The sequence below is a fragment of the Cebus imitator genome, unplaced genomic scaffold (genome assembly GCF_001604975.1).
Source record: "Cebus imitator isolate Cc_AM_T3 unplaced genomic scaffold, Cebus_imitator-1.0 Scaffold72, whole genome shotgun sequence".
Taxonomy (NCBI): Eukaryota; Metazoa; Chordata; class Mammalia; order Primates; family Cebidae; genus Cebus; species Cebus imitator.
The window spans coordinates 188,313-203,908 of record NW_016107387.1 but is presented as its reverse complement, the minus strand read 5'-3'; the positions used below and the strand labels follow the sequence as shown (position 1 = coordinate 203,908).

At 36.7% G+C, this 15,596-nt stretch overlaps 1 protein-coding gene across 1 annotated transcript in view; it reads left to right on the top strand.

Annotated features, from left to right (window-relative positions):
• Positions 1 to 15,596, top strand: part of LOC108306453 (protoheme IX farnesyltransferase, mitochondrial) — a 127,846-nt gene that overhangs the window by 25,889 nt on the left and 86,361 nt on the right. The window contains exon 4 of the mRNA XM_017531380.2: positions 5,170 to 5,294. Within this exon, the coding sequence (XP_017386869.1) occupies positions 5,170 to 5,294 (125 nt within the window). The remainder of the gene's footprint in view (positions 1 to 5,169; positions 5,295 to 15,596) is intronic.

Sequence of the window (15,596 nt, the reverse complement as noted above, 5' to 3'; positions counted from 1 at the left end):
TTTTATGTTTATTTGTGAAAGGACAGAATATGAGATTACCAAATAAAATATAATTTCAAGTGTTATTAATGAGAGAATATATTATGTTCACTTTTAATGAGATTCTGGTGTTCAAAATGATTCCATGTAATGAACCCCAGGAAATCAATGAAAAGTTTAATTACAGTTATGGCAGTGTTGTATGAGAATATTGCTTTGGTCAATTTTACTTGTATAATTTATCAGTCCTCCTTGACTTTCTTTTTCAAATTAATTGCTTTGATGAAATAAGTATAAATACATTATTTGTTAGCTTTTGGGTTTTTTTTGTTTTTTTTTAGAAATATGTTAAACAAAATTCAAATTTCCTTCTATCTAATAATGATTATTAGTATTTTTACATGTATTACCATTTATAATGTGTACATTTTAAAATTAGGTTGTATTTCCATTTTGTAAATTTCTTCATTGTTATGTCTTACAAAACACTGTTCTTTTCCCTTGGTTAGCTTTTTATAAGTCACTTTTTGTCTCTTCTCAATTTATCAGTAGATTCAGTCAAACATTTGATGTACTTTCTCTATGCTTTATCACCCCATCAAGCTCTAGAGTGAATAAAAAGAATAACAAGATACTTCCTCATCTGATTAACAGTTTTTGTTCATGTAACTACATACCCTTTTCAATTTTAAACAAAATGGACTTTCTTTTTAGAATATTTCTGCTGTTGACAGTTCAGTGATTATGGGGCTTTCTTGTCCACTATGATGGTAATTGACTTAAAAAATTTTGTTTGTAAAGCACAATATAAAAATGTTGATCTGGATATTTAGAGATATCTGAAGTATAATTTGTCATCCCTTGGAGTATCCATGGGGGATTTGCTCCAGTACCCTTCTCTCCATAAGAAATGGTGTAGTATTGCATATAACCTATGCCCATCTTCCCATATACTTTAAATCATCTCTAGTTTACTTATAATACCTATGCAGTGTAAATGCTGTATAAATAATTATCATACTGTATTGTTTACAGAATAATGACAGGAAAAAAAGTCTGTACATGCTCATTACAGACGTAACTGTATTCTTTTTGAATATTTTTGATCCAAGGTTGATTGAATCAACAGATGTGGAACCCATGGATACAGAGGGCTGACTATAGTCATTCAATTTTGGTGACTCTAGATTTTATTAATTATATATTGAGAAGGTTATAGCAGATTTTCTTTTAACTATTACAGTCGTTTATGAGTAGTAAACAACTCTACTTTTGCGTTCAAGGCCATGCAGTCAAATTATTTTGGCTGATTTACTCTGTGGAGATAAGCAGTTTACTTAGTTTGATTTTAAGAGAGAGAACTCTGCAGTCTCTTTTCCCTTAAATTCTCCCATAGATACCATCAGCCTTTCTGCTGCGTGGTAGAATTGTGATACAAACGAGAGGCAGCCTGGATGCTAAGGATTTTTCTTCCAGTCCTGGTTGTCACTGACACACTGTGCAGTATGTGAAGAGTTGCCTAACCGATCTGGAGAGCTCTTGAGTCTTGCAAAACAAGATGACTCTTGTTCTTTAACACTGGCCTGTCCAGGAGGTTTTGCAATTTATGGTGTGATATCTATAAAGAATGAAAAAGCTTCCTCAAAGATGGTGCTATTTGAGTATTCTAAATGGAGCTTTGTTGTTTGCTTTAAAAATAGTGCCGTTCTTGATGGTCATTAAATGTGTGCAGGTAAAACTAAATGGACTATTATGAGAGACTGTTCATTTCCCATTGGCACAAGGGTAAAATGTACCGCAACTGCTGTTTTCAGAGTCTGGAATCATCATGGCATTTTCCTTTGGGTATAAGTTGTTACAGAATTAGACAGCTAAAACTTTTCCAGAATGTTTACCTTGAAATTGAGTATTCTACCTTTGATTCCTGCCCTCTGCTCCATATGATTCTTAGTTGTTGTTAGGTACCTTGTGTGCACTTGTATTATGACTTATAGTACCATATATGGGCCAGTACAGGCTGTACCCGTAAGCAGAGGACATGTAAGAGTGGACAACACATGCTTTGTGGCCTAAACTCCCCACCTCAGCCATGCTACCTTTCTCCTGAACGTGTGTGTCTTCATGACTTCTGATTAGCCTTTCATTTGCCTTCAGCTCCTAAAATGCTCATCTTCCTGCAATCTTTAACCAAACCTGCATCCTCATTCCTGAACCTTGCTGTCTACTTATATCTGTGTGTGTCTTTCATTTTCTGGAGGTAAATCTTCCCCCAGGAGATTCGGATACACTACTGTACTGGAGAACAACTGAGTTAAAGGAAGAAACCCTTGTCAAAATACTTGTGCTCTAGGTACTTTGAGTTGAGATAGTTATACTTAAGGCACCTTACAAAGTACCATTGAACTCAGCCAAAGTATTTCTTTGGTTTAGCAATATCAAGAAATCCATGACCCATTTAGATATTAGGGAAAGAGCTTGTTCATATGGTAGAACTATAAAGGATTACTGTAAGTTGCTGATAAGACTAGATTGAGGAACATGCCAGCCAATTCATGATTATTAGGAGGAACTACCAGTTTCTCTAGCATGTGCCTGCTGATGCCAATAGTGGTGCCTTCCTGTCTTGCTTCCTGTGGCCCCTCTCATGGTTACTGGACACCCATGCCACCTTATCATCTTGATGCATGTCTCCAAATGTTCTTTGTGTCTTTCATTCTTTTTTTGCCCCCCGAATCTGTAAAAGTCTGACTTTTTCACATACTTGTCTGCATTGTACCTGCTTCTGCTTGATCTCTTCCATTCCCCCAGGCTCAGCCATGGCCTCTACGCCGGTGACTTCAGAGCTTCGTGCCTCTCCAGTTTCCCAAATCTCCCTCTTGAGCTCTAGTTTCATATTTCATCTGTGCTCTTTATATTTCTACCCAGATGTCCCATGGTTTCTCAAAACATCACATGTTCCTAAGGCCAGCTAGCTTCATCACCTCCTTCCCTAATGTCCTTATACCTGTTAATGTTATCATTCCTCTCCATGTCACCCAAGTGCATGGTAAATGGTAAAGTGCATTTCCATTCATTCTTTTTTGTTGTTTTATCTTCCTACCTCTCCCAGTTACCAGGTCCTAACAATTCTATAATCAAAATATCCCATTTTTACAACCCTTATTCACAATGAATTAATGGTATGGCCTCTTAAATGTTTATCTGCAAAACTCTCTGCCCCTCTAAGTCATAGTGTACGTGTGCTTTCACTTATAGATTGCTTTCTTGCATTAGACTTTCAGTAACTCTCCACTGCCAACCAACCAAACTACAAACTCCTCACCTTGCTGTTCTGCAATCTGGCAATTACCACCTTTCCTCCTGTTTTTCCAGTAAATACAGCTTTATGCTTAGCTAGTGATAGACCCCAAAATATAGCAGTGTACTACATAGACAGGGGTCCTGTCTTCATGGAGCCTTTATTGCAGTGAGGAGTCAGAGTGTAATAAGTGCCGTGAAGGAAATAAAAGGAGGATGTGAGCGAGGGAGTAACTGGAGAGGCCTACGTTAGGTGAGGTGATCAGGAAGGTTCCCCTTAACAAGTAGTATTTCAGATGAGATCTGAAGAATGAGAAGGAGCCAGCCATGGAAAGAGGCAGAGGAAACAAAAGTACAAGAACCCAGGGAAAAGAAAGAGCTTGGAATGCTCAAAGAACAGAAGAATTCTCATGAATGGAGAATAGTGAGTGAGCTAAAGAGAGGTGTGAGATGCACTTATTGGCAGGGAAAGAGTTTACACTTTATATCAGGTATAGTAGCAAAGAATTTTCAAGGCAGCGCTGTGATTTCATCTGTTTTCATTTGAAAAACATCACTGAAGAGAAGCAAGATGGAAGCAAAGAGACCATTCATAGTTAGGGAGTAAGCTAGTCATTGCTTGGACTAGGTCAGGGTTTCTCAAGCTCAGCACTATTGGCATGTTAGGCTAGAACATTCTCTGTTGCTGGGGGCTGTCCTATGCACCACAGGATGTTAAGAAGCATCCTCAGCCTCTATCCACTAAAAGACAAGTGATGCCCTCCTCTCCAATCAAAAATGTTTCCAGGCAATGCTAAATGTCCCCTGGGGGACAAAACTACCGCCTGGTAAAGAACTGCTGGACTAGATGCTGCCAGTGTGATGGGTTTGAAACACACTGAAGAAATAGAAGAGACACTACTTTGTAATGAATGGGATATAGAGAATGACAAAGGAGAGGATCAAATATGCTTCCTAGGTTTTTGGTTGGAGAAGCTAGGTAGGTGGTATCGTACATACTTAAGATTCTTGACATTGGTCCTCCCTTCCCTTGTGCCTGTTCTTGGAATTATCTGTGTACATGTAATGTTGCTCATCCCACCATTCTCTTCCTTTCTCTGCGTTGCCTCTTGAAGATCCAACTTAAATGCCATCTTCTTCAAGCTTTCCCAGATTTGCCCACCAGTGGTGACTTTTTTCCAGCGCATTTCTGCACCTCCATGTCAGCACTACTCTTGAACACTTTCTGGCCCTGTCAGCTTCTGTAAACCCCAGGGAAGAAGCACCAGGGCCTACCAAAAAGGAGCAGCCTTGGTGGATATTTGAATTGCCTGGCTTTGCTTCTGTACCTCGCGTCTTCCCTTGGTTCCTATTGGTGGCTTGTAGGATTATCATCTCCCACTATGCATTCTCTGACCCCCAGGACCATCGTCTCTTATAGGGAAGCCCTCCCCTAGGCTTATCTGGAGTTTGTCTCAGAATTGGGATCCTTATTATTTGCTATCTTGTGTTACAGTTGTTAGGTATGTCAGCCATCTCCCTTTCAAATTACCTAAGAGCAAGAATAATACCATATATATCTGTATCCCTGACAATGCATACTGATCACAAATTTGGTATTCAGTAAACGTCTGTTGAATAAGTAAGTAAATGATTGGGTCTGGAAGATTGACCTTATTTTTTTTCTCTTGAGTATGGAATTAAAAGAAAATTAACATTTTTCTATAATTAGCACACGTAGCTTTTATAATCAGAAAAATGTGGACCTTTTTTAAACCAAAGATCAGCCTGTACTTTGTGTTATTAACAGAATCAATGAGTTTATATGAAAGCTGGCTTGTTTTTTGTCTCTTTGGCCTTTATACTTGGGGCTCTTGTCGGTAACAGTATGTCTGCCCTGTTTGTGTGTTACAGCTCTGGTAGTAAGTACCACTTCAGCTGGATTTGCATTGGCTCCAGGCCCTTTTGACTTGCCCAGTTTCCTGCTTACTTCTATTGGAACAGGCCTTGCATCCTGCGCTGCCAACTCCATCAATCAGGTCAGTTTTTCACCTTTCATACTTTCTCCTAGATGGTTGTATTGTCATATTTTTAAAAACCTTCCAGACTCACATACATTGATGGAGAAACACTTGTAACACTGTATATCCTATAGGAGTCTGTAGGTTTCATAACCAACGCATCTTTTATTTTGAGATGAATGGTTTTCAGATATGTTCAGGTGAGAGAACAGTAGAGTAGATGCTTCAGATGACTAGTATTCCTTGAGTTAAAAAGTGTTTTTGAGCTGTCATAGCTTTCTACTCTCAGTGGTATCTTTGTTTATGAATTTCAGATACATTTCCCTGAGCTTGTCATTACTATGCACCATTCTTACTTGGTTTGATTTCTTTGCATTTTAAACTACCGCAATAAAGAACAGAATATATTTTAAATAGCATATTCAGCTTTTTTGAAAAAAAAATTAGTAATTTAGTACTCAGTTAACTTGGTATATGGAATAAGATTACACCCTAAAATTAGCATATTATTTTTAATACATGCCCCCCTCCCATTATTTTAAACATCAAAATAGTTCCCCCAAATAGTTGTTTTTTCCCCGTCTGGTCATTGTGGTTTGCCCTAACGTTGTGCTTTTTCATAAGATACTATAGTGAAAAAGTTTTGGCTAAAACTTAAGGAAAATCGTTTTCATTACCAGAACACCCAAGAGGAGTTGGCACAGTTTTAAAATAAAAATTCAAGTTACCAGCAGGAAAACAGCTTGGCTGCGTGGATATTTAAGTTGCTAGTCTGCAAAATATGTGAATTTAATGTGATGATGCCTACAGTCATTATGGTTCCACAATATATTGTCAGCTATTTGGAGAAGGATCAATCTATTTCAAATAAGTCTTTTGTTGTGGTTATTTTGGATGTCAGAATGATCTTATCGTGAGGTTCAAATAGTGCTACCACTTTACCAAAAGGATCGTCCCCTCCTGTAAACCAGGACACCATCTCTTCCAAGTTGTTTATTTCTTTTGCTACCTTCTCATGTTCTCTGGCAAAGAGAATAAACATGATTTCATCATGAACATATTTTTAATGAAAATGTGAATAAAAAGCAATATAAGCCAAATCGATTTATTTGTCCATTTGGATCTATTTTTAATTATTTTTTATTTTTATTATTATTTTTTTATTTTTGTTTTGAGACAGAGTCTCACTTTGTCACCCAGGCTGGAGTACAATGGCTCGATCTCAGCTCACTGCAACCTCCGCCTCCTGAGTTCAAGCGATTCTCCTGCCTCAGCCTCCCAAGTAGCTGGGACTACAAGTGCATGCCACCACGCCCAGCTAATCTTTTTTTTTTCAGTAGAGATGGGGTTTCACTGTGTTAGCCAGGATGGTCTCGATCTCCTGACCTTGTGATCTGCCCGCCTTGGCCTCCCAAAGTGCTGGGATTACAGGTGTGAGCCACCGCGCCTGGCTATTTTTTATTATTAAAAATTATTACCTCTATTTGGTTATACATAGGGGACCCAAGATTAAGCCAGGAGCACATTCTGGTTTTCAGCCTCCTTTTCTTAAATTGAAAAGCCACATTTATCCTTGAGATACCACTTATCTCAAGGATTTAAATTATGTAGCCGCAAAGAAAATGTTTAAAATAAAGTATGAACATTCAGAGAAAAAAATAACTAAACAGCATCAAGTGGTTCAGAAACTCCTAAATCTAAAAAAATAAGAGCTGTTTGAGTTAGAGCTGCTCCTCCTCCCCTCTCATCCCACCCCTTTCTTCTCAAAAATAGGTAGCTCAAGAATTTATCATGAAAAAAAAAAACTCTCAGTTGTAGCAAGAAAGTATTTGGAAGAATAAAAATGGAATGATTCACATTTAGGCAGAAATTGACAGAAACTGAACACAAGCCAAGGTTTTGGAAATTTTAAAAGGACGTGTGTTTAGGTGGCTGCTTGATTTTTAGTCTGTAGAAGTATTTTTGCTACAGTGGGTAGCTTGGATTCTGTAAATTAAAAAAAAAAAAAAAAAAAGAGGAAAGCCACAGAATGCATGATGGGATTCTTTCTGGTGCCAAAAAATTTCAGTGTCTGCCTCTTTCCTCCTTAGGCTGGTTTTCCAGCCTGTTCTGCATCCTACTTACACAGTGCTCCTGATCTTCCTTTGGGATGCTTTGTCATGTTCCTCCATGTGTCACTCAACCCTCACAGGCCCCTTCAGTACCCTGAATGATGTCAGTTCTTCATCAGTGCTTGTGGTACAAATGAATTTCTCCATCTTTTTGTACCCGTCATATTGCTTTCTTCCACTTGTCTCAGGCTCTGATTTCATTTGGAAGCATCACAGTACTTTAAAAATCTCAACAATTCCCAGGATAGTAGAATTCTGTATTACTGTTATGGTATCGTCAGCTTCCCAAATTATAATATTTCCCAATAATGTTAGAGATATTTTAGCTCCAGTGTTAGGTAATTCTTATAAATTTAAAATAAAGGAATGGGAAGCCATTTTAATTAGTGTTTTTAAATAGTGTAAGCAGAACAAAGAGCACTGGGCAGTAAGGGTTCAACAGAGTTTTTGAGTGGCATGTAAATAAATAGTCCTCAGCAAAAAGGAAGAGTTTACTGCTCTTTTTAAAGGGCTAGTGTTCAAATTAAAAATACATATATGTGGTTGGTCTGTATAAGAGTTCTTCACTTCTAATAGAATCCTGTGGGAGAAAAACTTTCCTTCTGTTCATGTTTATAAAAAGATCCAGATTTTATTTATATTTTAATTAATTCTTTTAGCAGTTATTCATTTAGTTCTCAGTATCCTTTGTAGTCTACTTCTGTGATCTCTGTGAAAGTAGAAAAAATAAAGCTTTGGAAAGCAGTTTTTATGTTTGTTTTAAGGAGAGAAAATGAGATTCAGCTTCTGAATTACGAAGAAGTGACTAATGCATAAAGAGAAATGTATAAGAAACGATTAACATTAAAATGTTAAAGTAAATTACATACATATTTTGTAATATATAGACATGCTTCATTTGAAACCATAATGTGGCTTTAAAGCGCATATGTCTTCAAAGGATGAAAAAGTCCATAAAATGTTTTCAATTTTGGAACTGAAAGATAAAATGTTGTGGATGGTTTGACTGCTCAAGTCTTGAGAAACAAGTAATAGACTGAATAGCTGAATTGACAAATTTAAAAAGATGAGAATTATCAGAAAATTATAACAATTATTTTGAGGATTTGAAATAATCGTGTTATAAGAAGCTGTAATTGGGATTATTTTACTTAAATTACATATGCATGATTTTTTAGAGTGGTTATATCAGTCTGTGTATGTCAGTAAATACATTTCTACAGGATACATTTTAATGGTGACATGGCATTCCATTTTATGGATGTGCCTCAACTTTCTCAGCCGGTTGTGCACTGTTGCAGCTTTTTGCTTCTATAAGTAACACTGCACATATCTCTGATTGCTTTTAAAGGGCAAATGATTGGAAATGAAATTGTTGGGAGGAAAGCTGCCGGGGAAGCACACTTGAAGCTGCTTTAACTTCAGTTATGTAGCCAAATATATATCTAAATATATCATCTAAACCAAATAATTAATTTTCTGCATTTCTACAGTGCTGTAGAATTTACAGAGCATAATTACGTAAATTATTCTTTAAACCTTATAATCCTTAAAATAGGTGACATTCTTTCTGTTTCTATGTGTAAAACATTTTGTTTTGCCATTGAATTATTCTTTTAGACGGCAACATTTAAAACATGCATTAAGCAAATAATGTTTTCATTGCATATCAGTGAGAAAATATAGATAAGCAAAAATAACAGTAACAAATTTTATTTTACTTTTCCTTTATGCCAGACATTGTCTTGTTAAAGCAGGAAACAAAAAAAAATCTTGCTTTTGTGGTGCCTACATCTCACCACCCAATACATACATCTGTTCAAATTTTGGTTTGTATTATTATAGACTTCTTCACATGCACATATATCTTCACATATATATCATATATAGATATATATATAGTTTGGGTATGTTTTTTCATGTAGTATGTCATGGACATCTCTCCATGTCAATATTTGGTATAGCATTTTTTTTTTTGAAACAGGGTCTTGCTTTGTCACTCAGGCTGGAGTGCAGTGGTGTGATCTTGGCTCACTGCAACCTCGTCTACCTCCTGGGTTCAAGCAGTTCTCCTGCCACAGCCTCCAAGTAGCTGAGATTATAGGCAACTGCCACCATGCCCAGCTAATATATATATATATATATTTTGAGACAGTCTCACTCTGTCACCAGGCGCCAGGCTGGAGTGCAGTGGCGTGACCTTGGCTCACTGCAACCTCCACCTCCTGGATTCAAGCAATTCTCCTGCCTCAGCCTCCCAAGTAGCTGGAACTACAGGCGCGCGCCACCATGCCCAGCTAATTTTTTTGTATTTTTAGTAGAGACGGGGTCTCACCATGTTGGCCAGGATGGTCTCGATCTCTTGAACTTGTGATCTGCCTGCCTCGGCCTTCCAAAGTGCTGGGATTACAGGCGTGAGCCACTGCGCCCGGCCAATTTTTGTATTTTTAGTTGAGGCGTGGTTTCACCATGTTGGCCAGGCTAATCTTGAACTCCTGACCTCAAGTAATCCACCCACCTCAGCCTCCCAAAGTGCTGGGATTACAGGTGTGAGCCACTGCCCCCAGCCAGTATAGCATGATTTTAAGAGTTGTATATGGATATACCTTGATTTGTTTAATCAGTTTCTCCTTATTTGACATTTTAGGGATTTCTGGTTTTTGCTCATGTAAATAATGCTGAGCTGATCTTTTAGCTAAATCTTTTCATATATCCTTATTTATTTTGATAATTTCTTAAAAGTATGTGGTCATGTCAAGAGACGATGAAGTTTTCAAAATAAAAAATTAAAATTTAAAACAAAAAACTACTTTAGGTAAAACTAAATGTCTTCCCAGCCTTTGCTTGAAATCAACTTATACTTCTGTTTGTCAGTGTGTTAAAGGGCTCATCACTAATGCTGTGAATTAGAAAATCTTGGCCTGGTTTATAGGTAACATCAGAAGTGTCCTTTTAATTCAAGTTGTTTTGATGACTTACGAGGTGGAGTGTGTTTATTTTTTAGTGTTTATTGGCCATTTATGGGGTTTTTTGGTCAGTTGTTTGCTAGTGAGTTTTGCCTGTTTTGCTGTTGAGATGCTTGTCTTTGTCTAAGGGCTACTGCTGTATATAGATTGCATTGACATATAAGGTGCAAACATTTTCTTCTGTTTTTGTCTTTAATGTTTTATAGCGCAGATGTTTCATATGTTTTTTCATTGAAATCTTTTTAATACAAATGTAATACCGAAATTTCAAAAATTTCTCATCAGCACTACTAGTAGTTTGGACGAGATGACTATCATCTGGGCTGTCCTGTGCATTGCAAAGTGCATCCCAGCACCCCTACCTCTACCCACCGGACACTGGTGGCACTCCCCCACCCCTGCTCATGGCAGCTGAGAATGTCTTCAAACATCGCCAAATGGTCCCTTGGGCCCCAAATCATCCACCCCAGTTAGGAACCACTGCTTTAGTAATTTCTACTTTTGATTTTTTATCTGATTTATAAATCTTTACCTATGATCCTAATTATAATTTCTGTCTCAGGCAAATGCTGGCCCACATTTCTTTTTGTTTAATTACCCGTGGATAGCTAGGGTGAACATATGTCCTTCTTTATGCCTGTGTTCATGGCATAATACTAAGAATGCCTCTTTTACTTTCAAGTGTCCTAGTTTGGACAAGAAATTGTATGGTCTTGCTATCCATAGCCCACCTGTGCCTTCAATGTTTCACTGTAAATGAGACGTAAAAATATCTTTGCATCAAAACAAATCTCATCTTGGGTTCTTTTTTTTTTTCCTTTTGTTTCACAAGTGTACCCATTAGACAAATAGAGATTTCCTGACCACAGCCAAGGTCACCTGGCTGGCCTCAGCTTCACCCTCTTTGTAGCTACATCTTGCTCTACTGTCAGCCTAATTGTAGTGTTTTACACACAAACACACACACACACACACACACACACACACACGACCTTAGAAAACATTTTACATCTGTTATTACTTTACTACTAGTAAATTGTTCTAGAATCTTGATGAGTGACCTCCTTAGTTTTTACAGTATTCCTGGCAGATTGTCTTCTGATTATGATGGCTGTCACTGATTCCCAAGGCCACGGTCTCTGTAAGTGGGCAGCCTTGATGGGTAGAATTCTCTTCCTCATTCTGAGCTGAAGTCAGCCTCCTTATAATTTCAACCTGTTAGTCATAGTTCTACTATGTGGAAAAACTCAGTGTTCGTTTTTCTTTCATGTGATAATACTTCCAGCGTATCACTTTCTAACTATGGTTAATAGCCACTTGTGGTATTGTAGTATAATTACTCATTTCTATCTCTTTCCCAGAGAACTCTTAACTTCTGGAAACCAATGATTATGACTTACATATTTTGTACATCCATCACCTCTGCCCACAAGCATGTAGAGCAAGACAGTAGAGCACAACTCTGAAGGAATATGTATGAGGGAGGGGAGAAAGTGGCAACAAGTATTAATGATAACAGTAATTGCAGCAAAGGCGTGTGCTCTATACCAAATAATGTTCTAAGCATTTTACATACATTAGATCATTTGTTTGAGTCTAGGTTCACCAGGTTTCAAAAAAAGATAGTTCTTTTGAAAGATCAAATAAATGGTGAATGAATTTATAACTTAGCCTTAGCTTTAAGGAGAGCCGTTGATGTTCTCAGAGACTTTACTTTGGAGAAAATTAGAAGAAAGGCACAAAACGTAAGTAGAATTTCAGATCTGAGGAGCAGGTTATAATTAGAAAGGTAAGTGTGACAAGGGTGTGTTATCTTTGGGATCTAGTATATCTGTGAATGTTGAATAATGTTTGTGAAAGGAAATGAAAATCAAGAGGTATTAATAAAATAGGGTCAAGAAGAGGCATGTTTTTTGTTTAATACTGACAATATTTGAGAGACATTCGTGACTGAAGTAAGTTTAAAAAGAAGGGCTTTGGATAAAGAGCTCTGAATTATAGAGTAGATAGGATGAAAGAAAATTTACGTCTTTTTAAACTCTGAAAGGAAAAACAGGTAAAGATTTTTTTTGTTTTCCCAGTGAATATGAGATTAATATCTAATGAATTTCTCTCCATTTTCCTTTTCTCTGATGTTTCTTTTGTTTTGACTATACTGTCTGCCTAGAGCAATAGGAATTGACTTTCATCTTCTATGTTGAACAAAAGTGGTTATTAAATTTGGTGTTGTAGTCTAGGAGAATAAGACTTATGTTAGTGAATACCAGTGATGTGATTTATTGAACATCATACATATAAGAAAAATCAATATGAGAAATATATTTTTCTTCTGAATGTTGTGATTTGTTTCACTTTGATATTTTAGCTGCTGGGTAACTTGCATTCATTCAACGGCCTCTGACGTTCATAACTCGTGGCTTATTCAGATGATTCAAATTAGCTACTGCACTAGATCAGGTTTGCATAGAGAATTCTTCAATACCATGTGGGAAAGAGTCTCTAACTAAATACGGTTTTTCTATATGAGGAAAATGATGAGCATTACTGAACAATGTCAGAAAGAAAATGCGTTTTGAATACAGAGTCTCTTTTCCTGAATTTATATAACCTCAAATAATTTCTAAATTGCATTTGATTCCCCTTTCCAGAATCATCCATCTAAGTGAAGTGAGTTTGGCATTGATATTTATAACTAAAATAACTCCAGGTGGGGTTTTGCCAACAAATGCAGACATTATGATAATTTGAACATATATTTATAAATAGTTTTTCAATAATTTACATGCCACATTAACTGGTCATTGTTTGCTTCTTATGACAACTCTGAGGTGGCATTACTCCAGTATTGTAGAAGAAGCAAATAAAGCTTAATGATATCATTGATCACACATGTCTGAAAATGGTCAAATTGGGAGCAGAACCTGTGGACCCAGTTCACTGCTATTTTCTCTCAAATGAAATGTCTTTTTCCAGTCACTACCTTGGAATCAGGCTATTCTTCATTAATATGTGTCTTCCTGGCACCAGGTTAACTGCTGACATCCTTGCCACTGGGTAATACAGATGAAGTTACCATAGTGGGCGTGGTGATATATCTACCTCTAATGACGTGAAGAGGACGTAGAGCACTTATGTGTTAGTCAAACTAAGTGTTCCATTAGTGTTAGCTATTAGTGTTGTTATTAACATAAAAGTTTGGTCTGGTTTTGGCCCCCATCTTTCACACGTTCAGAATCTGAATATCTTGCAGTTATCACCAGTCTTGGTTCAGTCTAGATTCATGGGATTTCAGAAAAAAAAAAAAAAATAGCTCTTTTATAAGATGAAGTAAATGGTGAATGAATTTGTAACTTAGACTTAGCTTTAAGGAGATCCATTCATGTTCTCAGAGACTTTATTTGGAGAAAATTATAAGAAAAGCACAAAATATAAGTAGAGTTTCAGATCTGAGAAGCAGGGCCTTAATAGAGAATGAGAAGGGAACATGTGCTAAGACTTGGGTTCTGTTGGCAAACTTTAATATATGCATGTTATGAATATATGTATATATTTATGTCAAGTACGTATATACTTGTTTATGAATTCTTCATATTTGAATATGTGGTGATGACTTGGGTTCAGCAGACATTATTGATTTCCTACTATTCAGTAAGCATCGTGAAGTTATGTATGAGGTTCTGGTAAATCAAAGCAATATTGGTGGAAAAGGGTGATTCAAAAGCAGAGATTTAATTGAGACATAACAGAAGTGATACAGTACGGATCTGGGGAGTTACAATTCTTGGTGTGTATCTCTGGGTAGCATGTTGTGATTAAACCTGATATGCGTGGCTAGGAGACTTTCTGTCTTCATCTCCCCCACCCCCACCTGGCAGAGGTCAAGGGAACGTTCTTTTCTAATTATCTCTTTTCTTTTCTTTTTGTTAATCTTCAGTTATATTTTGCCTTTCCTGATGGTTTTTGTTCTTCTGAATCCCATTAGCCTGCTAGTTCTCTGCTCTGAACCACAGACTCCCCTCCCTGTTTTCTGGGTTAGATTGACTCCTGGTTGACTGATGACTGATGGCACTGATGTAAAAACTGACTGTGTGGCTGATTCCTGAGAGACTGTTTCGTTTCTTTGTCTCATACTCTCTTTGCCTTAGTGACGAACTGCTTTTAAGGTTTAATTTCTGAACATTTTGATGCCTTTATATATTTCTTTACTTTAAAATTGGAATTATTGGATGATTCTGATTTTTAAACTGAACCCCCAGACACTGAAAGGAATAGGAATATTCGGGTGTCAGAGGGTGGTGGGGATGGATGGTAGAGAAGCTGTTGTTATATCTGTGCTTCTTTAACCCAGACTGCCTTTTGAGACTTTTTTGTCTGTTGCTATTTCTAACTAGTAATAGAGCTCCAGACTGCTTTAGGCAAGCTATTAGACCTTTAAATTTTGTGTGTGTGAGTGATTAAGTAAATCCTAAAATTCACATTTTTATGACCACCCATTTCTGTCTTATCAATTTTCTAAGAAGTTTTAGAAAATATTGTTGGGCAAGAAAGGGAAATTACTTACCTGTGTGATTAATCTTAAGGAAAATTGTACTCTGGCATTTCCTTCAGATCCTATGCCAGATTTCTTCCGGAAGCAACGATCACAGGGGGAACAAAGAAATTCTAAAGGATTTGAATGATGGAATGTAGGGATAGGATGAAACAAAAGAGAAATTTGGGTAGTTAATCAGGTTTATGTATACTTGTAATCTAGAGTATCTTTATACTTTAAAATATACTGTGTAACCTTAAAATACAAAGTTAAAGTGCAGTTTTAGCTTTCATTCTGACTGGGCTTTCCTTAGTACTAAAAGATATTTACCTGCTAGCTTACAAGAAAGAAAACTACCGCTGAAATAAAAGTTTAATGTAATATTCCAACATCTTCATTAATATATCTGAATAAAATTATGATCTGATTTTGCTTTTAGCAAAAGTCTGGCTCGTAATCTAGAAAGTGCCATCATGTCATATTGCTGTCATTAATGAAGTAAGAAGGATTAAATAGTACTGTGTATAATTTCTTCAAACAGCTAGCCGAAGACATGTGGATAAAGATCCTTCCCCTAATGTTACTGATGTAATCTACTAATTTAAAATAATGAGGATTAAATACAGCTTCTGACCTTAAGAACATATTGTAAGACCAGATTCTCAGTTCTTACAAAAATGTTCAGGGATTTATAAATTAGGATATCAATAAA